General features: G+C 35.6%; 5 protein-coding genes across 7 annotated transcripts; 3 read left to right on the forward strand and 2 right to left on the reverse strand.

The window, feature by feature from the left end:
• The first annotated feature begins 1,137 nt into the window (after positions 1-1,137).
• On the forward strand, positions 1,138-10,848 carry LOC114535702 (BRCA2-interacting transcriptional repressor EMSY-like). Of its 3 annotated transcripts, none has more exons than XM_028557008.1 (20): positions 1,138-1,228; positions 2,029-2,109; positions 2,306-2,363; positions 2,438-2,479; positions 2,551-2,625; positions 2,704-2,864; positions 3,236-3,309; positions 3,399-3,635; positions 3,843-4,035; positions 4,154-4,287; positions 4,441-4,814; positions 4,888-4,992; positions 5,121-5,271; positions 5,535-6,889; positions 8,549-8,631; positions 8,773-8,852; positions 9,056-9,154; positions 9,931-9,996; positions 10,189-10,257; positions 10,422-10,848. In XM_028557008.1, exons 2-19 carry the CDS (start codon positions 2,064-2,066, stop codon positions 10,231-10,233), a joined length of 3,378 nt encoding a protein of 1,125 aa, XP_028412809.1. In that variant the 5' UTR covers positions 1,138-1,228; positions 2,029-2,063; the 3' UTR covers positions 10,234-10,257; positions 10,422-10,848. The 3 variants fall into 3 exon arrangements, with proteins under 3 accessions (XP_028412809.1, XP_028412810.1, XP_028412808.1); XM_028557009.1 differs by having other exon boundaries at positions 10,189-10,237; positions 10,422-10,847; XM_028557007.1 differs by lacking the exon at positions 10,422-10,848 and having other exon boundaries at positions 10,189-10,399.
• Positions 10,650-12,259, reverse strand: LOC114535644 (uncharacterized protein CFAP97D2-like). Its single transcript, XM_028556931.1, has 5 exons — positions 12,167-12,259; positions 11,956-12,036; positions 11,184-11,357; positions 10,925-10,978; positions 10,650-10,775 (listed from the first exon to the last, which is right to left on the reverse strand). Exons 1-5 carry the CDS (start codon positions 12,257-12,259, stop codon positions 10,650-10,652), a joined length of 528 nt encoding a protein of 175 aa, XP_028412732.1.
• Positions 12,260-13,465: 1,206 nt separating this feature from the next.
• On the reverse strand, positions 13,466-15,824 carry LOC114535668 (uncharacterized protein CFAP97D1-like). Its single transcript, XM_028556962.1, has 5 exons — positions 15,643-15,824; positions 15,477-15,557; positions 14,595-14,768; positions 14,451-14,504; positions 13,466-14,330 (listed from the first exon to the last, which is right to left on the reverse strand). The coding sequence occupies exons 1-5, from the start codon at positions 15,733-15,735 to the stop codon at positions 13,923-13,925; spliced, it is 810 nt and encodes a 269-aa protein (XP_028412763.1). The 5' UTR covers positions 15,736-15,824; the 3' UTR covers positions 13,466-13,922.
• A 727-nt stretch (positions 15,825-16,551) lies between these two features.
• LOC114535713 (dnaJ homolog subfamily C member 21-like) lies at positions 16,552-20,103 on the forward strand. Its single transcript, XM_028557018.1, has one exon. The coding sequence runs from the start codon at positions 16,685-16,687 to the stop codon at positions 18,398-18,400; it is 1,716 nt and encodes a 571-aa protein (XP_028412819.1). The 5' UTR covers positions 16,552-16,684; the 3' UTR covers positions 18,401-20,103.
• A 2,495-nt stretch (positions 20,104-22,598) lies between these two features.
• On the forward strand, positions 22,599-25,090 carry LOC114535657 (AP-1 complex subunit sigma-2-like). Its single transcript, XM_028556946.1, has 6 exons — positions 22,599-22,657; positions 22,753-22,931; positions 23,621-23,729; positions 24,042-24,077; positions 24,306-24,407; positions 24,585-25,090. Exons 1-6 carry the CDS (start codon positions 22,619-22,621, stop codon positions 24,627-24,629), a joined length of 510 nt encoding a protein of 169 aa, XP_028412747.1. The 5' UTR covers positions 22,599-22,618; the 3' UTR covers positions 24,630-25,090.
• Positions 25,091-25,291: the final 201 nt, after the last annotated feature.

The following is a 25,291-nucleotide window of genomic DNA, read 5'->3' on the forward strand; positions in this document are numbered from 1 at the left end:
GCATCAATTATTTCTGCCAACATGAGTGGGGTTCTTTTTCTCTTCTTAGTTACCTGGTGCGAACAAAACTATTAAACTAAATATCTGCTAATAACACAGTTGGATGTTTGTAATTAAAAACTATTTTACCCTAAATAAACTTAATTGACCACAATTCAAGATATTTTAAAACCAAACTCGAGAATGCTGTGCTACTAGTACACATTGCACTATTGCACTAGTATAATTATATCTATCAAAATGACCATACCTTGTCTAGTGAGGACCAAGAGGCGTCTCTTCCACAAACAATACATATCTCTGGACTCGTTTCTTTTAGGCAAGGTCTTAACGCCTGCGACTGATTGGCGTGTAATTTTTCGTCTTGGTTCTATTGGTTCCACTTCCACATGTAGTTCTTCGGTAGAAGTTACAGTTTTAGAGCTAGTTCCTTCTCCTTTTTCTTCTTTTCGCTGTTGTCTACGGATATTCTCTTCATCAGAAAATCTCTTCCAGCATTTCATACGATGGTACCATTCTAAGTTAATGCTGTCAGGGTTCTTCTCCTTCTCCATGTATGAATTGACAGATCCGTCATCGATGTTCTCGTACGATTTCTTAGCTATTTCAGCTTGTTGACATTTAAGTTTGGCCCATTTAGACCTACACTCAAGACATTTCTTAAGCCCTTGGCGTGTAACTTTGCAAAGTTGCTCCGTAACGCCAACAAAATGAATAAAACATGAGGATATTCGAGTTTTATAAATATTTTCAGCCATGATTGTTTTGCATAACTAAGCGTGTTTCCACTTTGAAGCATGTGTGTGCTTATGCGCGTGCGCAGTGCGAGTTTGGCTGACAAGCGCATGCGTATTTGCTACTAAAACAATGGCGGTTCGAATATTTCGAAGCGCGAATATATAAAACTTTGGAGGGATTGTTCTCCCAATTGTGCACCTGTTTCGCTTGGGGAACAACGGATTCTGATAAAGTAAATTTTTATCTATTGATTCATGTGAAAATTATGTAGTTCCACGAGGGGTGCAACGGAATCCGTTTTCTAAGCATCTTTTGGATGCTCATCCTACGGCCTATAATGCTGGATCGACTGCGTCATTGCGCAGCGCAGCGCGGAAAGAAAAGTGGGACGAAGGTAATTAGAAATTCAATATGGCGGAAGGAATGACTCTTCTTGTGATATGGTTTTTACAGTGGTTTTTATAGTTTTCCTTTTGATAAAATAGCAAAGGTAATGTGCGTATTCTACATAATAGATTCGGATCATATGATTTTACCCACCCCCTGGCCGTTAGAGTCGTTTACCGCATCGGTCACTTCAAGGCACACATTTATATTTTAAATTAGCTTTAACTTCTATTTTAAATTGACGGTGTTTGAAATCGTTTTGGCATGGAAACGAATGTGAAAACGCGCGAAAATGTTACCGTGTGTCGTGTCACATAGCCTAAATTAATGTACACAAAAATTAAAAATAATAATATAGGATTTATTTAGAAATCAGAATATTTAAATTTGTTTATACGTATGCGTTTGCTTTTAATATCGTTTTCCAGGTAGTTCATTCGATGTCTTCGTTTATATCACTTAGTATTCTCCAAGTTGGCATTGAACTTATTATCACTGATTCATTCTTGCCACATAAATTCATCAAGAAACTTAGGCAGCATGTCGCATCTTACGCCTCTCTTTGTCTTTGATTTCATCTTGTTCTTACTCCAATGCAACTGGATGTTTGAGTATGAACACCTATTCGATTGGCTGTTCTGATCAAGTCACTTGTGTATTAGGAACATCACCAGGTCTAACATGGCTTTTTATTTCATATTTATGCATATTATGTAGCACCACATTCGAGCTCAGTCGCATTAAATACACCTTTCTTATAATGACGTCAAACACGGAAAGTCTTATGTTGCACGGAATTTAATTGGATCCGCAAAATTATCGAGCCAATCAAACTTGTGTTACATTATACTTTCCGTACTTGACATCATTATGAAAAAAGGTCTATTCACTCTTCACTTATAGATTAGGCACAATTAAGTCACTACAGTGATAAGAATATGGAGCTGACTAGAGATGAATCTAAGAGAATTCTGAGGCGAATTGGTAAGATTTAGGGCTTTTTTAATATTACCTAATGCATTGGCTCATGTTTCTTATTAAAATGCAGTTTTTGTAAAATATTTTGGTCATAATCCCAGCCACTTTAGTAGAATCAAGGAAAGAAACCTTAGCAGTTTTTTTTAATTCCTTTTTTCAATTTCAATTTATTCATCATCTCAGTATGTTATCTATTATATAGAGCTTGAAGCTTATTCTGCACTTGTTACTGCTCTTAGAGCTCAAGGTGAACTAGACAGGTGATATACTTCATGATGTATCTTTGAAATGGTCTAATCCAAGTTGTATTCATTTTATAAATTGAATTTTACAGACAGAAGAAAAAACTTCTTAGAGAACTGGGTGAACAGTTGAGGTTTGTGATATTTTCTCTTGTTCATTTCTCTCATTTTCTTTTATGTATTAATTTTATTATCTGATTCATAGCATTTCAACAGAAAGACATCGTGCTGAGATTCGTAGAGCAATTAGTGATGATAGATTATCTATGATTGCAGAATGGTAATTTTTCTGCCTGTTATATCAAATTAATAACTAGAAAAAAGCATTGGTCTTATTCTCCACAATTTTCTAACTTAGTGTTTGCGGATCAGATGCAAGTGTAGAGTGGGAATCCGAAGGCAGACGTGTTGTGCCATTAATGCCTCGTCTTGTTCCTCAAACTGCTTTTACAAGCTCTGCCACAGCAGCGGCTAATCATGCTGCTAGTGTAAACTCTACAATACCATCAACAACAAAGGGTAAGTATTGTTTGTAGCAATTATATTGTGTTCTTGATTCTTGAGCTGGTGTCTTGTAAATTTGTTGGGTAATGCTTCCATGCAGCGTTTTTAACTTGCAATAACTATTAATTTACAACAACAGTCGAAGCTTGTTCTTTACGTGTATATTAGAAATACGCTGTCTTTTACCAGTGTACGACGAGGCATTAAAATGATAAAAAAGAAAGTTCTTTAAATTTTTGAAAACTCGCGTCATTGAAAACTCGCCCGTTTGGTATTCATAACTAAACTACCCTTAAAAGCCGAGATAAATTTTTTTTGTATTTCCCGGTTATTGAGGTTGATTCAATACTCGCTTTTTACCAAACTTGCCTTCTGTCTTTATGCAGTACGGTTGAAAGACGATGATGAAGATTTTAGATCAAGGAAACGACAGAGAGCAAATAGTCCCGGAACTGTCCAGGTATAGAACTCATCAGTTAAACTTCTTTGACATCACAAGATCAACTGAGTGAAGGTTTCTAATAAGCATCACTTACTGTTTTTATATAGAAAGTAATTGTGACTTCAGTAACGAAAACATCAACATCACCCACAACAGTTCGTAAAAACACGACCATATCAAAAACACCAACATTACCTGGAAAACAAGAAAACAACCAACTGTCAGGCATGAAGATGACGTCATCAGCGACTAGTGTATCTAAGTCAATGATTTTGGGAACTAAGTCCTCTGTTTCCGTCGCTCCAAGTAAATACGTTGCTCCATTACCCGCAAGTTGTTTACAGGTAAGTAAGAAGTTTTCACAAAGTTGGCAAACATGATATCAAGTGTATTCAGCTAGTATTCCACATTACTTCGTTGCCATTTCAATACAAAAGGTTTACTGTGAAACTCTTGATGAAGTCGAGACTAACGACACTTGGCAACACATCACTCACGAAGATTAGAAAAGTGACCAGATGAGTCAAGGGCAACTCTAATTATATTTTTAGGCACACGCATCTGTAGTGAGTGGCAACAAAAATCGAATGAACCTCAATGTTGTGAAGACAAAACCAGCAAAACCTAAGATAAAAACATTGCCAGCCTCTGTGAAAATAAAAAGTGTATCAACAGGAATTAATGTGGCGCCTTCTGTAGTTCAGACCGTCGCTCAGTCATTGCTATCTATTGCAAAGACCAAAGGTAAGTACTTAGTGTAAGCGTATAATGACAGCATTACTGATAGCATTCTTTCAGTTGAGTTAAGTGTGCTGTAATCTCGCGTGTTTATTTCAAACTATTCATTTTGCCTTTGTCTCAGGTCCCGAAACTGGCGGCTCAACAAATAAGATAGGTCACGTGTCCAAAAGTCCATCAACCATAACTGTAGCTCCAAGAAGTTCAATTTCTTTGACGGCTTTTAAGACAACAATGCAACCAAAACAAAATCCTCAGGTTTGTTGTGGACATTACATGCACTTTATCCCACAGTACCCTAACTATCTAGGTTTGCTGTGGACATTACATGCACAGTAAATATAGGTATGTGGATGTCGTTACATGTGTTGATTATTAAAAAATACTTGTTATATTTCTATTTTAATGCAGTCCACGACAGCTACGATTCGTAATGCTGAGGGAATCTCTCGTCAGAGTTCTGCACAACTTGGCAAAGCAGTGTCTGTTTCAAGACGACCTCTTCCGGCTATTCTTCCTAAAACAATCTCACCAAAAACTCTTACAACTGTCTCATCCCCAGGTCGAAAACTTGCCTCTATATTACCTGCCCCAACGAAGTCGACGTCCTCAACTCTCCCCAATCCTCGCATTATTCCTGTCGTTGGAAGTTCAGGCTCATCACCAATCCCCATAGCACCCTCACCCCGCCCACCTCAGGCACGTCCTGCAAGCTTGACTAACTCTGCTGGCAACAAAGTAACCACAGTTTCCATTGCACCCGGACAAACTGCTGATTTTAAGAAGTATGTATGAAGTGTGTAGTACGTTAGTTTCAATGCATTTAAACCTTACCCGAAGCGTTGAATTATTTTGCAGAGATACCCAAAACAACATGTCATCAGATGTGCATGCCCAATCTCCTTCAGGATCACAAAATTCCAGCCCTATTTCCAGTAAATCTCTGGATAATATTCATGAAAGGTAAGTCTCAATAGTCAGTTAGTTTGCTCAAAACAGGAACGCTGCATTCTCTTTGTTAAGACGAAATCCGATTATTCTGCTTGTCTAATGTCTGCCTTTTGTAAACTGTTGAAGTATTTTGTTTTCAGAGAAACACTGTCACCTGTGAACGAAATAATAACCCTTGTGACTTCACCATCAAATGTTCCATTTGTCCCTTCATCTCCTGTGAAATCCCGTTCAAACCCATCACTCACTACAAGTGAAATTTCTCTGGAATGCAACGAAAACTTGCTCGAGGTATTCTAATCGTGTTTATTCCAGAATACGTGATATACTACTGATGATAGGATAATACCGCGTGATACTTGCAAAGTAAAAGATCAAGGCTAGAAAGCAAACAATAAAACTCTTTGCTAAGTATCATACTAACTTTCCTGACGAAGGCCCTCAGGTCGAAACGTCGAAAAGTGTTTTGTCTATTTTAGGCACTTTTCATACTACAGTTGATGCTAAATACTGTATAATTAATATTAATACCAAACTCGATATTATTTTGTTAGGACTTGGTTAAAGATGATGAAATTGCGATTAAGAAGCGATCTGCTAATCTTTCGTCGTCCACCCAACAAGTCCACGAAACAAATGAAAGCCAGAAAGATGTTGTAACAGATTCTTTACAACAAACTTTGAAAGATGCGCAGCCATGTGCTGAGGGTGATTTTAGTCCTGTGGAGGGCAGAAATGAAGCCACACCGGCTACCATAACGAGCACTTCAAAACCTATTGACCTTTCTCCTTTAGTAAGCGAACTTATTTCCAGCAGTTCGTTTGATTTTGATAAGAAGCAATTCGATGATGTTTCTGATCTTGTTCAATCCAATGATAATGGTGATCTTTTTGATGGCGAGTTTCCTGTGTTAGATCTCGCCACTGAGCTCAGTAATGTTTCTGAAACAGTGAAATCTGATGCTAAAAATATAGGCTCAATGGATACAATGGAAGAAGACAAAAATATTAAACAATTTAGTCCTGTTGAAAAACATGCGAGCGTCGCTACTAAACCACTTGAAGAGTTTTCAGCTGGTGATAGGCCAGGAGGCAGTGTTGCTTCAATCGAAGAAAAACAACAAGAATATAATAAGAAGAAGGATTCTCGAGATGCGGTTGTGTCTTGTCATGTGAATAAAGATGTTAACGCAACAGAACATTTACAAGACAAATTAGCGTCTCCGAGAAATAACAAGGTTGGTGATGAAGAAGAAGGAGAGCCCACAGCATCTGATGAAAATGTTTGCCTGAAAGAGAAGGTGGAAGACCATATCGCTGAGACGATGAAAACGTTTGAAGCTATGGACAAGCAAAAGTTGATCAAAGATTCAGAGCAGGCCATAACTTCGTTGTCTGAATTCCTAAAAGATGACAAAAAATTAGGCAACATTTCAGTTAGTAGCACGGCAGATACAATGTCAGAGAATTCACAAATTATTATTCACAGCAACGTTACAGAAAATAAACCAAAAGTTGTAAACACAACTAGTTTAGAAGCATCTGGAGGAAAAGGACAACAAGACGTTTTCTGGGATAGAGTACAAAGTGGTGGAAAACATTCCACAGAACAAACTGAAGCTGAAGTAAAAGAAGAGAAAGAAGATATCGCACCTGATCGTGATAATAAAGAAAGTTCTGTAAATAAAGCAGCTGTTGTAGTCGAGAAATGCTCACAGACAAATGAAACACAAGTCACTCAAGAAAAATTGAATGAAGGAAGACAAGAAAATACAGAAGAACCATCTAGTGGGTCAGAAGTTGGCTCGCCTGAGGGAAATCTTGTTCGCACAAGTAACAGAAAGCGTAAAGCACCCCCACCTCGTGATTTGTCGGTGCACCCTCCTGGTTGGGTTAGAAGTGCATTGCAGTGAGTTTTTTTTTTAATAATGTATATTCAATGTGTATTGTGGGATGTAGTTGTGAATTGTGTTGTGAGCTCTATCAACATTTTTGTTAAGCTTGACTGTGTTGCTGACAAAGCTAAGCACAACACAACACAACAAAGCTCAACACAACACAACAAAGCTCAACACAACACAACACAACAAAGCTCAACACAACACAACAAAGCTCAACACAACACAACACAACAAAGCTCAACACAACACAACACAACAAAGCTACTAAAACAACACAACACAACAAAGCTAAACACAACACAAAGCTAAACACAACAGAAAGCTAAATACAACACAACACAAAGATAAACACAACGCAAAGCTAAACACAACACTGACAAAGCTAAACACAACACCAAGCTATAAACACAACACAAAGATAAACACAACACAAAGCTAAACACAACAGAAAGCTATATAAACGCAACACAAAGATAAGCACAACGGCGTCAACGCAACACAACACAAAGCTAAATACAACACAACACAAAGATAAACACAACAGAAAGCTATATAAACGCAACACAAAGCTAAATACAACACAACACAAAGATAAACACAACAGAAAGCTATATAAACGCAACACAAAGCTAAATACAACACAACACAAAGATAAACACAACAGAAAGCTATATAAACGCAACACAAAGCTAAACACAACGCAACACAACACAAAGCTAAATACAACACAACACAATGATAAACACAACAGAAAGCTAAACACAACACAACACAAAGATAAACACAACAGAACACAAAGATAAACACAACGCAAAACACAACACAAAGCTAAACTCAACACCAAGCTATAAACACAACACAAAGCTAAACACAACACAAAGATAAACACAACACAAAGATAAATACAACACAAAGCTTAACACAACACAAAGATAAACACAACGCAAAGCTAAACACAACACTGACAAAGCTAAACACAACACCAAGCTATAAACACAACACAAAGATAAACACAACACAAAGCTAAACACAACACAAAGATAAATACAACACAAAGCTAAACACAAAACAACACCAAGCTAAACACAACACTGACAAAGATAAACACAACACAAAGCTAAACACAACAGAAAGATAAACACAACACAAAGCTAAACACAACAGAAAGCTATATAAACGCAACACAAAGATAAGCACAACGGCGTCAACGCAACACAACACAAAGCTAAATACAACTTACACAACACAAAGATAAACACAACAGAAAGCTATATAAATGCAACACAAAGATTAGCACAACGCAAAGCTAAACACAACACAACACCAAGCTATAAACACAACACAAAGCTAAATACAACACAACACAAAGATAAACACAACAGAAAGCTATATAAATGCAACACAAAGATTAGCACAACGCAAAGCTAAACACAACACAACACCAAGCTATAAACACAACACAAAGCTAAATACAACACAGCACAAAGATAAACACAACACAAAGCTAAACACAACACAACACCAAGCTATAAACACAACACAAAGCTAAATACAACACAGCACAAAGATAAACACAACACAAAGCTAAACACGACACAACACGAAGCTAATTAGCTCTTGGTTAATTCATAGTATAAACCTTACGATTGATTCTTTCTTGTCCAAAGATTGTTACAGAAAGTTTCAAGATTTCGCGGAAGTGCACGATCGAAAAATGCTCGTAGTGCAGCTTCATGGTTTCTGAAACCAGGTATTTTCAAATGTAAATTGATATTTTTGAAACCAGTTGGGCTAAATGGACGTGAAGGTATCATGTGAATAGCCAGTTTTATTTAATGCATGCTTTCTATTTTACACATTTTATGTTATTCCTTTTTTTATTTTCATAAAGTTGCGACATCGGAAGCACCTGGTTATTATAAAGTGATCAAGAGTCCAATGGACTTCGGGACGATAAAAACAAAATTGGAGGTATTTGAGAAATCTTGAAAGTAATGAGTTTTTCAGTGTTGCGATATATTTGGCAGTTAATAGACAGAAAATATTTCGACCTGCATGGTTGTTTAAAGTTGGGGTCCTCTTGGTCCTCTTGGTCCCCTATATACTTCTGAAGATCTCTGCTAGCTCCTCACACTTAGCAAGAATGATCTTATTGTTGTGTGTTTTATTTTCAGGCAGGTGAATATATTGCACCGTGTGACTTTCACCGCGATATGTTGTTAGTAAAAGCTAACTGTTGTAAATATAACCCACCTGGTCACGTCGTTCGCAAGGTTAGTTCCAAGCTTGCTTTTCTTAATATTTTCCTCGTCCTGCGCATGACTGTTGCTGTTCAACCTTTAAAGTTTTAGAAAAAGGAAATACTGATTACAATAAGTCGATTTCCCCCCCCCCTCCTCCTGGTGTATGTGATTCAATAAGCACACGTAATGACTAATGCTACTGAGCTGATAGCTCAGCTCACAGAGACCTCATAGCTCACATATAGTCCACATGCGGGGGATTTTGGGCACGAGTAGAAATAAAAAACAATAAAATTCTTTCTCACGACCACGCGTGTCTGATTCTCTAGTTTAAAGCCGACCGCAGACTTGAGGTTTTGGCTAAACTCTGACACGCATGCTCATTAATTAGATCAGCTTATTTCTCAAATCATTAGGAACAGACTTTCTGGCTTTGCTGATGGAAAATTTGATTAATTACTGCTTACCTAATCTAGTACAGGGTGACTGTATAAACCAATAAATATTCATACTGATTATTCGCTTTCTATTCGATCACAAAAGATCAAATATACTAATGAATATATTGCGTTTCTCATACTCCTAGTATGTCGTACAAAACGACAACTAATCTATTGTTCTTAAAGAAACTGAAAGTCCCAAAAACGTTAACAATATAGAAATGTATAGACACTCTATCGTTTCGTATTATTTATTGTTAAATGCTAATATGTAGCTCTAATATTCCTCATATAATGTCCCTAACAATCATTTTTGTGATAATTGGTAGTGTAACTCGAGTGTAACTTTTACGATTTTTGCTTTAGGATTGCGATGAGGTTTTTCAATTTTACGAGGCGGAATACGAGAGATTTGTTGAGAAGCTTGATAAGGTTTGTGCATGAAATGATTCATGTTGATTGCTTACATTTTCTGTCAACCAGTGGCGTAGAAATTAAGCACGATGATTGGGGGTTCATAACTCGGTTCCTTTCACGTCCATTAATCTCACATCTGCCACTTTCAAAACCAGAAATTGTATATTCATTGATAAGAAGTAATTGAAGTTAATGTGTATTATTTAGATATATTTACCAACACCGAAAAAGCAGAAACCCTCTCCTTCGTAACAAGGTATAGGATCATTTTATCAAGTATGTATTTCAGAACATTATACACTGTGTTTTGATCACGCCGGCTACACATGCTATTATAGTGAAATAAAGGCAGTTGCAGTCTAACTGTTAACTGGAGTTTTCAAAATCTGGCACTTTTCAAAATGTCTGAACACGATGCTGTATATACTATTATTTTTAAGAAATTCCGTGTGGGGACTTCGTGCGAATATGAAAATAATATGCAGGTATATATATATCTAAAAGGCAGGCATATAGAACTGAATTAAGTAACGTATAATATTTTAATAATTGCTCGAGACTCTTAATGTACGAATTTAGTTAAAAACATAAGTTGTGATCCAATGATCCAGTATTTATTCCATATCTTAGTTATTGTGAGTGATATACTTCTTGAAAAATAGATGTATTCAGTGCTTCATCTTTGACAAACTACCATGCATTGAGTGTTGAGTTATATCGCACGAATCTCGTCTTTGTTGAGGGTATTTTGAGATATTATTCATGTATAACATGTTCATTTGCCATTCTTCTTCCTGCAGAAGAAACAAAAAATTAAATTTTTTAAAATCAACGGCGTGCAGATTCCCTAAATATCATGTCAGGAAAGACCTAGGTTCAGCAATCGACCTAAAGAGCTCTACCATCCAAGCTAGGGTCTTGAATTCATTATATGAGATCTTACCCACTGTAAATGATTGTAGATAGGCTCTTTCGAGGTAATTCTCTTTAGTATAGCCTGAAATAAACAAGATAACGCCAGCTAAACACATGCAAATATTATCTTGTAAAATACAACGAACCACTATAGAAGAAAAATGACAGCGGTATGAATATCTTGAAGGTTGTTATCAATAATCAGGATACAGGGCATGCTGGATATTCGTCTGTAATCATACAATGCAATGTGGCTGTATATTTGATGCTATAAACACTAAACTTACCTGGTTTTCATGAGTCAGGCGAAGAAGTTCTCTTTGTCGCTTAGTTTTATTCAAACTTCTAGCTTGATAATTATTGTGGTTGTCTACAGAACCTCTTGTCCGCATAATTGAAGTCATTTTCTCCAACAGCAGTCGGTTTTCTTTATCAATAAGCGCAGATCGTTCTTCTTGTTTCTAATAATTTTCACCATTCATTTTGTGATATGTGAAATATTAAGTGTGAACTATTATATTGCAAAATGTATAATAAGTAACCAGTGGTTCTGCAAACTACAGTTTTTAACAAACATTTTAACCCAAGCCTCGTCATGCAAGTTTGTAACAAATTAAGTTGTTCAACTTCACCATATACGTGAAATGATTTTAAAAAAATTGGAGAGTGGTCCACCTCGCCCTTGATTTTTTTAATAACCATCACTGGGCAACAACCACTGTCTGTATGTATACTGTACAGATGATTGGAAACAGCGTCTTTGTCAAGGAAAGTAAGCATTTGTTAGATCATCCCATCTGCATATATAAGATGCCGTAGAGCCTGCCGTACAACAGGTAGCAACAATATCGTACTGTGCCTCATTGCTCACAGTTCATTAATTGTTTATCTTGAATCAGTTGCGACAATGCTGACTTATATTTTTAACAAGTATAAACAAGAAACATTACAACAAGTTGACGATTTTCACGCCGTGCACACGACCGACAATCATGAAGTTTCATTTAGTTATTCTTCGTGCATGAAATCAGAAATCATGATTTTCGTCAAGTCACTCACCTGCATTTTCTTCAAGTTTAAATGCAAATGAATATACGTCTCAGGTGACTTGTTGTCAATAACAGGGGATGAATGTTTGACCTAAAAACAAATTTTTGTCCTAAGATTCCTTAATTTATTAATCAAAATTCCTATCAAAGTGGATGTGAACTTGATCATTTCTGAAGTTGCAAATATTGACCAGAAAAGTAGGGTGCTGGAAGTTTATTACCTTGTGTCGGTGTGCGTTATACCTGCTAATATCCCAACGTTTTTTCAACAACATGTTGTTTGCTGGGGTTATCGGTTGATACGCGCGATGCATTTTTTTATTTTTAATTTATTTATGAAATGTTGTGAACGCTCTAAAGTACCACAGTTTTATCGTCGAAGTCTTTTTCCAAATTGTTACGTCATCTTATTAGCATAGTTAGCGCGCATGCGAATCTTGGAACATTGCATCTTCACATCGCGCGAATAAATTAGCCTAATAGAAAACGGGCTTTAGTCGTTATACTAGTCCTATATCCTGGCATTTTACTATTTTTCAACGTTCATACCATCGGCCAGACAATTCACTTTGCTCGGGGCTATTTTAATTAATATTGAGTTAAGCAAACCCCATTAAGGAAATTGAAATGAACTCATGTCATACCATTCGAGTGCGATAACGTGCCTGCCATTCTTTGCTGTGTTCCTAACAGGGTTCTTTAGATTTAGTTACAAGTTGATCGGAGCAAAAATACCTCGTTCATTGTCAATATTGCCCTAGACCCCAGTAGTTCTACTGGGCCATTACTCGTACAAGCTCGCTATTAAACGAGAATAGCATCATTTTGAATTCCTAACACAGGACAGTTTTTGATTTAGAGAATGATGTAACCTTACTTGCATGTTGCACCTTGTGCTGGGATATTTGTATTGCGAAATATCTAGTATGAGAATTGACAGTTCGAGTTTGACAATAAATCACTGTTCAGATTGTGAAGTCTGTCATATAACATGGGGAATTAACGGTTTAATAATTTGACGCTTGTGTTTTTAGAAATGTCATATTTAAAAAAACTGCGACCTGGTTGTCTTGCCTCTTGGCCCTAAGGCTAAGCATATTTGTCGACTGAGTTTAAAAGTAGCATGGCCGTCAATCGATTACTAGATTTTGCGGAAAGTAAGTTGAGTGCTGTGCAATGCCAAAGCTCCAACTCAGAAATTTCGTTGTAATTTTGGAATGTTCAAAATATCCAGCAACGTTTTAGTTTTTACGACGTGTTTTCATTCTGACCGCGTCTTTTTTATTTGAAGCAGCAAAATCTGAACAGGTGGAAAATATTTGCAAGCGCGGGCGACATCACAGAAAATCATCGACTAGGACTTAACTGTGCTAAGACTAAGATCCACTTTCTTATCGCGTGTTTCGATTAGGTATGTAAAATTGTAAATCCTTGCTAAAGGATCTCTCCTAAATGTCGTATTAAAACTAACAAACAGGTACAAACATAGCAACATAATACTTTTTTTTCTTTATGTTTTATTAAAAATCTTAAATATACATAATTGAACACGTCTTCATTTGTCTTCCATTTTTATATCTAGGTTAGACTGATACATCTGCGATAACCCTCACCACTAAACATAAACGTAATTCATAGATATAATAATTGTTATCTGAAGCAAAATGAATAGTTTGGTAGTCACTCATCACCTTGATAACATACCGACACAGGAGATTATAGACATGTTACAGAATATGAAGAAGAAGTGTTTCAAAGATTAAAGTCATTCTTATGATCAATTTGGCTAAAAACATCCCAATTTTTACTTTTAATAATTTAAATAGAAAAGTAATCATGTATTTAACTTGATGGTTTGTGTGTCCTTGTGTTCAATAATGCTGTCAAATACGTTCAACCTTTGTGTGCAAGCCAATGCATGTCTCTTTCGTACAACTAATAACATCAGTCATCAACATTTTATATTTTCTATCTATTTCAGTTTTCTTCTTTGACTATAGTTTCTGCTATTTCATCTGGATTTTCATCTGTTTTAACAGGTTTCTCATCTGGCTCTTCAATCACAGTATCTTCACCTGCTACTTTTTCTTCTTTTATTTCATGAACTTCTTTCTCTTTTCCACTGTCCTTCTTTGACCTTTCTTCTTTTTCTCTCGGACTGACTGATTTTCCTTCAACATCCTCTTGAGGACTCGCCGTTCTGCTGCTTTTCTCCTCCCTTGGTGACGTTCTGTCCTTTTTAGTTCCTTTCTTTGAGGTGCTTGTGTCTTCTTTTCCATCATTTTTTCTTTCCTTCAACTTTTTAGCTGCGCTTTTTTTGTACCATTCTTTAGGATATTTTGAAATGCTGTCCATGTATCCTTCTTTTTCCAACCAATGATCCTCCTGAAAATAAATGAAAGATTGTTTAGCATTTAAAATAAGATTATGTAATCCTCAGAGGTTCTTCATTTGCACAGATCAGGCATGGCTACCTCAAATAGACAGCTATAATGTTCCACATACCCATTTTGAATGGTCATAGACTGGTTTTTGAGCCAGAACCCTCTTTAAAATAGCCTATAAAATTAAGCGAAATGCTGGTATTTTAAAGAAATAGATTTCTCAGATTGATAATTAAATCATAGGACACTATAGAGGTTTTCAAACCTGATTCTCATGAGTAACACGTAACAACTCTTGTTGTCTTTTTGTCCTGTTCAGACTTTTGGCAGTATAGTCATTCCAGTTGTCCACTCTTCCTTTTGTTCTCATGATCTGAGACATCTTTTCAAGAAGGATTCTGTTATCTCTTTCAATTGTTGCTATTCGTTCTTCTTGAATCTGGAATTGAGGAGGAGAGATACTTTTGCAAAATGTAGACAATTTTGCGATATATTAATTATTGTTGTCTGTTGTGTGTTATATATAGGGTCATGGAAAAAACATTTTAGTGGTATGTATTTATCCTTCTTGAGTGTAACTGCCAAAGAAAAAACACAACATTGAAATAAACAAATGTCGTTTTATTTCAAATTAATAATCAATTATAATTTAAGCATGTTTAAGTTAAATGTGCTTATTGGTACTACTTCATAGGGTCATGTTTTATTTCTCGTATATGTTGGCATAATTTACAGCTGCATTTAGAGATCATATTTCGCAGCCTTTAATACCCCGTGTGAACTTTATGAATGTCCCTGTATACTTATATATTTATGCTTATATATTTATTTTTAACAGAGTCTATTCTGGCTGTTATCTTATGGACAAATAAAATAATGACAACTTTACATATTTACATAAAATATAAAAAAAAGTGAATTTATTGAGATATCCTATATTAATTTTGCCCGATTGCAACCATTCTTTTATATCTTTGACCTTATCTTGGATCTTATATATTCTGTAGAAATAATTATCTTATCAATAGCACAGAACTAGGTGAGCGTTATGTGGTATTTTCTGAACTGCGTTACAAAAAATACCTTCGCAGCAGGTAGGAACTATTGCGCATATAAATACTTTGAATGTATTCATTTCACTACAAACCTGTAATTTTTTTAATTTCAAATGAAGGTGCATGTATGTTCTGGGTGGTTTATTATCAACTACCGCTTTTGATGTTGCAACCTAAAACAAACCAAAGATCATATAAATATGAGATGTTTGCATCGAAATTCGAAGTATTACTTAAATTGATAACAAAATAATTTACCTTTCTGCGATGTTCTTCGAAATATGTGTCGTCCCATCTTTGCTTTAATAACTTATTACTCGCCGGGGTTATTGGTTGGTAAGAACGATACATTTTGAGCTGAGAAGGGAAGAAGATCTACCAAATCTTGTGTCTTGCGGTATCACAGTGAAAGATATCTCACTTGGTTACCGGAGTGTCATATAGGTTGCTAGGAACCTGTTGTTATAGTGATAACTCATAAGAGGGAAAACAATGTGATTGTCACATCATTTTAGTGTATCTGTTAATGAATGTTAACGCTCAAATTTAGAATCTTCCTTTGAAGAATAATTATTTTATATTTGAAATTATGATATGTGCATTTTCTAAGTTAGCAGATAAACACGACGCACTTTAGTCAGCGTGCTGTCAGCTGTCATCGACAGCTGTGGGATTATTTAGTAACCGGATTACCGCTCTAGGATTACAGATTATTGAAGTATAATACTTCTTTTCTCAGTCGATTGACTCGGTTTTCAGCATGTGAAGGGAAAGTGAGAATGGAAGACAAAACCAAACCAAAGAATTTTAAGAGTTTCTTCGACCATTTACGGACAAATTTGAACGAGAGAACGTCAGAACGAGTTAGTAACAGGGCGAATTGAGCGAATTACCGAGTAAAACACTCGAGAGAAGGCGGACAAAATTTGAACGGTTCCACGTAAACAGGCCGAAAAGGCGAATTTCGGCCAGTCTCAAATTCGTCCGGTTCAGTGTAAACGTGGCCTTATATTATTCTCTCGCATACACCCACCAGTGACTCCCACCTCCCACAGGTAACACCCCACCCATGACCCATACATTCACCCACATAACCACGAGGAAATTTTGTTACAATCAATACAGCGTTTATTAACAGAATGCCATGCGCGTGCCGTCCAGGTCCAATATGGCCGACTACGTGTGTAAATTTTAGATACAGTGAAGAAGTTGGCTTTTTTAATACAGTAGATAAAAGAAATCAGCGTATTAAATATAGAGCAAAACAGCATAGGAGTGATTATAACGACGAAGCAGTATTATGCGTTGTTACTACGAAGTGTTGGGTGTCGAAAGAGACGCTACCGACACTGAATTAAAGAAAGCTTATCGTGTTTTGGCTTTAAAATGGCACCCAGATAAAAACACAGACCGCCCAGAAGAAGCTAAGGATATGTTTCAAGAAATACAGCAAGCGTATGATGTTTTATCTGACCGTCAAGAACGATCTTGGTACGATAAACATCGAGAACAGATAATAAATGGTGGTGATGATTATATCGATGATAGCTTGAATTTAATGCATTATTTTCAACCCTCAGCTTATCGTGGTTTTGATGATGATGAGAAAGGTTTCTATTCTGTTTACTCGTTTGTATTTAAGACGATTGTTGAAGAAGATTCGAAATTTGTTGATCAATCAATCGTTGACGATATTCCCGTGTTTGGCTCGTCAACTAGTCCGTTTGAGGAAGTTAAATTATTTTATGATTACTGGCAAAGTTATTGCACTTTTAAAACGTTTGTCTGGCATGAGAAGTATGATATAAGACAAGCTCCAAACCGGCGATATTTAAGAGCAATGGAGAAAGAAAATAAGAAGTTGCGCGATGCTGCCAAGAAAGAAAGAAACGAAGAAATCAGAGAATTGGTTCATCATGTTAGGAAGAGAGATAGACGTGTCAAGGCTTACAGAGCGAAGAAAGAGGAAGAAGAAAAGCAAAAGTTATTATTGATAAAAGAAAAACGAGCCACAGAGAAAAAAGAAAGACTAGAGAAACTCAAAGATTACAAGGAACAGGAGTGGAACTCGATGTGTCATTTGGAGAAGAATTTGACTGAGATCGACTCGCATATTAATGAGGAGTTTGGGGATGACAACTCAAGCAGCCAATCAGAATGCGAGGATGAGGAGAGCTTCTATTGTACAGCATGCGAGAAATTATTCAAGTCAGACAAAGCCTTGAAAAACCACGAAAAGTCGAAGAAACATCGTGAAAGAGTTAGTTTGATTAAAGAACATATGGATAAGAATTTAGGCGGAGAAACTGGGCTAGTAGACGTACAACATGACGGAAGTGAATGTAAATTGACTATTAGCCTGAATGTTGAAGGTATTACAGAAAATACGGATGAAACTTGTGCGATTGATGTAGATGCTTTACATCTAAGAGACTCTCTCGATCTTCCAGCCTATATTAGTGGACGTAGTCGGTCAAATTCACGTCGTATTGTAAGATCGCCCGGTGAAGGTCATGAAGAACAGTCTGGTAAGTCGTTTGCAGATGAGGTTGCGAGTGCACTAGCGCATAAAGGAAAGGGTAAGAAAAGGTTCCAAAAAAGACGAAGTCTGGAAAAACGAAGTAGTGAAGAGGATGTTGATGGTCTTGGAGAGTATGGTCTTGATGAATGTGAAAGGAAAATGGTTGAACTTATTTTACAACACGACACAGAGGAAGTTGACGTTGAAAACCGCATGCTTAATATCACTGATAGTATTGCAGGCAAAAACATAAACATTGAATTTGAAGTTAAAGAGAATGAAACAAAACGGAAAAATCGTCGTAGATCTAAGAAAGACAAAAACGGTGATGCGGAAAATGAAGGTGTGGAGTTAAGGTGTAACGTTTGTGATCAGACGTATTCAACACGCAATCAACTGTTCAAGCATATTAATGAAAGTGGGCATGCTCTCAAGATTACAGATGACAACAATCCAAGTTTTAATGGAAGAAAGAAAAATGTTTCTTCAACATGAGTTAAAATACATTTGATGAGAAGGCAAAAGAAGCTTGAGGATATAAACAATTGTCGCTTCGGGTGCGTTGGAAAAATTGTCATTGTTTCTTTCTGAAGTATCACATTGAATTATTAATATATATTGCCGTCGATACAATCGGCTTGCATTCTGGCCGGAAATATTTGACGTAAATACTCGAGACAGTACTTGTAAGTCGAGCATAACATTCGGTTATATCAATAATGATATTTCGTCGCTAAGTCACAGCTATTTAGGACTTCTCTTAGTTATTATTAATAAATTTCAGTTTGCTATGTTATTTATTATTATAATCTTATGAGCTGGCAATCCGATATAGTTTCAGTTAATTAAGTTACCCGCGGAGTCACGCTACGTGATTATACAAGAACGAGTTTGGATGAGTATGTTCCTGTGATCAAAGAACTTTTATTTTCATACCAAAATTAAAGTTTACTTATTTGTTTTGATGCTGATCATCTTAAATTGAACGTAGTTAGAAGTATGACTTTTTTGCGTCGTAACTGAGATAGCATGACATGAAAGACGCGTACTCAGATTGCATTTTTTAAATGTCTTCACTGTCGGAGAAATGGTTTTTGTACTCAATAATATGCTGTAAATATTTTTGTTGATATATACTATTTATGCAAATATTGACAATCACTGCATTTTTTTACTCTTAAAAGCTGCCCAAGAAAGATGATTTTCTCGTCGTTATTTGTCAACAATCCTATTTTAGCTGTGATGACTTTTAAAGTTATGAAATTAGTTGAAAAGCAATTTAAAACAATGTTTACTGGTACTTTCTTTACGGACAAAGATTATTAAAGTTCCGCGATCGCTTATATTTCATTACGAGCCAGCTGCTATGATGATATATGTCGCGTTTATAATTTGTATAACTGATACTCAATTGATATTCATGAAATTTCACTCCAACTGTCAGAGGAAAAATATTTTTAACTAGCAGACGAAATATCCTGATAGTAATTGAGGTCGTAGTAATCAACAGTTACTCCCATGCAAAACAGACATGGTATAAAGATAGCTCAAACTGAAAACATCCTAATCGAGCAGTACTTGATATTCTGTCTTCAAAATGAAGTGGTTTCTATAGAAAGCGGTTGATTTGAGTGTGATTGGGATAAACTATTATTCAACAAAACCGCACCCCAGGAGATCGTATTTATCTGTGAATTTGACATATATATGGTGATTGTTCTTATTTACGGCTGCATACGAATTTCTACCAAAGTCTGGCAAGAGATTAAGAATCATGAGTGTTATTTTCCTCAAACTTTCAACAGTGAACGTTTGTTATATAAAAGAAGTGAATGTTTAAATTTCAATAATTCCAAGCGCATGGTGTGTAGTAATAAAGTGAGCCGCTTTTGTTGAGCAAATGAGACAGTCGCACAGCACAATGAACACATTTTCAATCAACTTTATCGACGAAATTAATAGGAGGAATGCAAATGTTTTTTTAACGAACAAATTTGGACGAAGGGGGATAAAAACCGTTTGCTGAAATTATGTACAACATTACTTAATCAATGGTGTGAGTTTATTAATTCCACGATACCGGAATAAAGCAACATCTTGGTACGAAAAATATAGATACTTAGTATCAGGTAGTATCATATCACTGTATCAATGAGCGGTGGTATGTCCACTAGTTGTAGGTAAAGACGTAAGAAAAGTTTGCCGGCTTCATTTCTTTGAACTGATTATATTTTAATATAATAAAATTCAAATAAGCATGCCGTTGTGGTTGTCTTTTTAGAAAAATACTCTAATGAATATATGAAAAAAATTCACAGAATCAAGTATTTCATTTTTGGCTCTGCCGAGGAGGATAACTTGTAAAGCTTACGACCGTTTGTTGAATCCTCAAAGTATCAATTAAGTCGTTTGAATAAATTCTTCAAGAAGTAATTAGGAAGCCGGAAACTTTAGTAAGCCCTGTTCTCGGTTTAACCTTAGTATGACTGCTTTAACCTACATCAGAGCAGAAACTACCGCGTCTGAATTTAACATTGCTGCGCGACAATTAGCACACTATGCATGCATTAATTGAAATAATAAATTTGTGTGTAAAAATACTGTTTTTAGGTTTAAACACAACATTCATAACCTTAATTGCGAGTGTGTTTTTTATATACAAAACAATAAGAAAATGGCCAGCTGTTAAAAGATATGATTTCCCAAAAAAGCCTAGTTTATAAATACAAAGGTCTACAAACAAACACTTTCTCAATTTGATAAATTTTAAAGTGCCACGTCAAATGCATTTGCACAAAAGATTGAAAGCTAATTTTTTCGTATCAATTAAAATTTGCAAAACAAATTTGCTCGTGTTAAAGAGGCTTAATAATAGTCGGTAATTATAAATCATTCTTCACAGTACTCATGAATTAGACGCTCATATCACTGACTATAATCTGAACGTTTATTAGTGGAAACACGCGTGACATGCAAGAGATTGGAGCTATTAAAACCAAATAAAGATAAGCATACACGAAAGAAATAAATTTGTGTAAAATAAATGTTTACCCTTGTGAATGCTAAAACAGACGCTTTATATAAAATTGCCAAATATTCGAGTGGATGACGAAAAGGGAAAAGCAGATAAGATTTATTATCAAGACTTTATATTTATCAGTAGACCATAGAAGTCAGTTTATCCGCAGGCTACAGTATCTAGGGTGAACCCTAGATGACCTATATGATGATTGCAATTCAACGGTAATGTGCGAAAGTTCATTGGTTTTCAATTATTTTATAAGTTGTCGCTAAAAGTTGCTTGAAATCTTTCCCTTTTCCACTACTAAGCCTATTTTTGCCTAATTATATTTTATCTTTTTTGATATCCACATTTGTCAGTGCAGCTTTTCACCACTCGTTTTTAAAGAGGGTCAATCGCATAAGAGCATTATCGTTGCACGTTTTTACGTTGGACCACTGAATGTCTCTATATATTATGACGTCAATATCTCGAAGTATGACAAAAATCTTTGCCGTCTGTTGTTTGTGTAGTGGTGTGACTCCGTTTTTGTTTGTTTCTGAGATATTTGCTGTTTTTAGAAACGCACGAAGTAACACAAGACACAAATATTTCTTCTCAGTTTGTATGTAAATGAAACCACTACAAGCCACATGAGAGTGAAATGACGAATGGAAGGTAGCCATTTAACAGCATGTGATCATGTGATTTGAAATGCTTCACTGTTTACAAACAAACTGAGTGAATCATCTGTTGTGTCCAAGCCCCTGCGCAGTAAAAGTAGTCTGGCCTTGAGGTGACCCTGGACTCGAGGATACTCATCACGCTTATCAGTGACGTTTTACGAAATTACAAACCATTGTTAGGAGTATTAAATACTGCTAGGTTGTTTCAGTAATTTATTTCTCGAGCAGTTGTACCACCTTTTTGCAATTTGCTATTACCCTATGTACCACAGAAACTGCTTGTCAGTAAGTCAGTTTCCATGTTGCTACAATCCCAGAATTCAGATAGCAACAATGTTTGCTGTGTTTCTTCATCGTTATAAGCAACATGCTTCCAAAATCTACAATAGTCAAGTTTGGTGATCATTTTAACAATGATTTAGAGCTGAGACAGCCTCGTCGTTTTTCTGTATCAAATACATGAACTCTCAATCATAATTTCATACACCGGCACAGTTGGCGCTGGGCGAGAAAGCGGAGAAAATGTTTGAAACGCGAACCTATCTAGCCGATTGTCGCTTTTTTGAGTCAGTCAGGCTGTCAACAGTCAGAAATTTCATTTCCTGACTGTATACAGACTTTTCGCACGCTATGAGTCAGTAAGTTGTTAGTTCATAGCTTTGTTAACCCATTAATTCATTCGCTTTCTAAATATAGCATATGATCCTAGCCCCTTTTTTGCCCAGGATAAATTACATCCGTTCCCACCTTATTTCTCTTGGTACAACTCAGGGTTGGTGTACCTCGTGCAGTTGATGGTTGGTAAGTTACTGAATAAATTAGCCAAATATTGCTATTGACGGGCCTTTGATTTCTTTGTTTTAAACAAACAAACAAAACAAAGTTTATGTGGGGTATGTTCAAAAATCCACCAGCCCTGGATCAGTGGAATAAGTCTGGCTTCGGTTGCTTAGTACATGATGTAAAATGACGTAATGTGAGATATTTCCGCAAGCCACAGGTGTATGGGTGGGCTCAATTCAATCGATGGTGAGGAAAGAATTTCCTAATATTTTTGTGAAAATGGTGAGGGTTTTTGTGTATTATTATTATTATTGTCAAATAGTAAAGATTTTCTTTCTACAGTACAATAGAACTTATATTTCTGTGCAATTATTAAGTTTCAGTATATACTGCTGTTCAGTCGACAAGGAAAGCTAAGACTTCAAAGATGGTACATGGCTATGAGTCAAAAAGATAAGAAAAAAATCACAAGAGAGCTTATATCAATTGTACTTGCAAGAAAACCGAAAATGTCAAGCTTCTTAGAGTATAAAGATTTGAAGATTGTTTATAAAAGGTAATTATATAACACAAAAGACTCCTTGCAGCTACCATTATGCACAATAATATTTGTATGATATATATGTACAATCTTAAAATTATACACCCTTTCGACAATAATGTACAGAGACATTTTTTACATTAGGAAGACTAGACATAAGAATGTTGGAAACTGACAATGATCAGTGGTATAATTATTAATAAAATGTACTGCCAAGATTATCACATACAATGAATTATATGCTATAAAAATGATATGAAAATTGTCATGTTCAATTGTCTTGTTGAACATCAAACATTTAGTTTGTTCAAACACTAAATCCATCCAGTGATAATAATAGAATAATGTTGTTAAAGAAAACTTGCTGTGCAGTTTGTTGATTCTGCAATACATATGATTTTGGCATTAATTGCTCCCCCAATTGTAATCTATTGGACTACTTTATTTAAATATGACATGGTCATGGCAATTTGTAATAAAACTTTTACCAAATTTTCATGCACTAGTTGATGTAAGAATTTTCTGGGTTTAAAATCTTGAAGCAGCTCCACAACAATTTTATTATTGTCACAATAATAATAAATGTCACATTTTACTCTCATTATTCAAACATAGCTCACATTATAATGATCTTTACTATCAGCAACATAATTTTCCCAATACAGTTTGAAACATTGTTACTTCAAATGTTGTGTATGTTGCAGGTATGCAAGTCTGTATTTTGTTGCTGCAATTGAGAATAGTGACAATGAACTGATAACTCTTGAGATCATTCACAGATATGTAGAACTGTTGGATAAATATTTTGGAAGTGTAAGTATCAAAATTGTTATGTAATTCAACATTAAACTGTCATATAATTCACATTAGTCTTTTTATTTAAATTTTTGTAATTGTTTATTCAAAAGTATATAACTAAAAAAACTTGAAATAAAATCTCAACACTACTCACAAGCCATATGAAAAATGAGCCATATAATAAATCCAAATATGAGCATTAATGAAGAGGTTGAGTCCAGTAGCCTTTGTCTGTCTTTAAGTCTGGTGTGTTACTAGTTTTTGATTGGGTAAAATTGCTTAGTATTAAGTAGTAATGATAGCTAATTATCATTGTTTTATTGCTAGGTTTGTGAACTTGATATAATTTTCAACTTTGAAAAGGTAAGTTGACATCAATCAGCAGTTCTCATCGCTATCACTCCTTAACCGGTACCTGGTTAGCCTATACCTGGTTAGCCTATACCTGGTTAGCCCAAACCTGGTTAGTCCGTACCTGGTCAATCTATGCCTGGTTAGTAGAATGTCCATACTATGCTTGTCCAAACTTGGCTAGCCCATACCTACTCCAACCAACAATATTTTCAAAACTTCATCTTTATCATCTTATAGGCATACTATATGTTGGATGAATTAATTCTTGGAGGTGAAATTCAAGAAACAAGTAAAAAGAATGTCTTAAAATCAATTCAAGCCCAGGACCTCTTGCAAGAAGTAAGTTGTACATTCTTAAAAAAGACAGTTTCTTCAGTTCTTTCAAACAGAACTTTTGAGTGAGCTTATAATAGTTTCTGTAATAATGAGATGTGTTTGTTTTTATGTCTAAAATTTTCATCAAATTGTAAGGTGGTGGGAGTATGGTCTGTGGTGACCTCTGTTCTTGTCTTTTAGGAGGGTGAAATAAGAAGTGCTTTGGAAGAGATGGGTTTATCCTAGTATCCCAAATTTAGTAAATAATCAAATTTCTCATCATCACCTTGTAAATTACTTGATGAAACTGAAAGTTAACATAATCAGCGTGAATTATTGTCCATTGAGCACCTCCAAGTAGCACAAGTTTTGATTATTTGACAACTTCATTTTTATCTAATGTTTTTCTATTCATTAATTCGTTATTTACTGTGATAAAAAGTTTATAATGCGCTGCTGTTTTTATTCATTTACATGTAACAATCGTCACATATATTCTGCAAATTCTGCAAACACTATCTCGTTGTTTTTCGAATTTTGTACCTTGGCTGATAAGCCAATGGCGATCCTGTCCAGAATAACAAAGATATTAGTCAAATGACAACAGCCTGTCTATGTTTTTCGTTTTAGTAATTCATTTCTACAAAATTTTCTTTGATTTTAGATGTTCTCGTGTATTTTTAATAGTTTCGAAGTATAGCGATGTTTGTTTTCATTTGATTGTGTTGAATGCAGGGGAGGGTGCAGTGCAGGGAGTGACTTTGTCTAGCCATTTTACAATATATTTCCCAAACGAGCCCCGCAGAGATATGGTTATTACTTGTTATATTCAGAATTTTGCATTTCTTGTCCTTCCAAACCATCCATGATTCTCCGCGGTTTTGCGACTTGACCCAATACCTTCGTTC

The sequence above is a fragment of the Dendronephthya gigantea genome, unplaced genomic scaffold (genome assembly GCF_004324835.1).
Source record: "Dendronephthya gigantea isolate DGI-Jeju-01 unplaced genomic scaffold, DenGig_1.0 000122F, whole genome shotgun sequence".
In the NCBI taxonomy this organism is placed as follows: Eukaryota; Metazoa; Cnidaria; class Anthozoa; order Malacalcyonacea; family Nephtheidae; genus Dendronephthya; species Dendronephthya gigantea.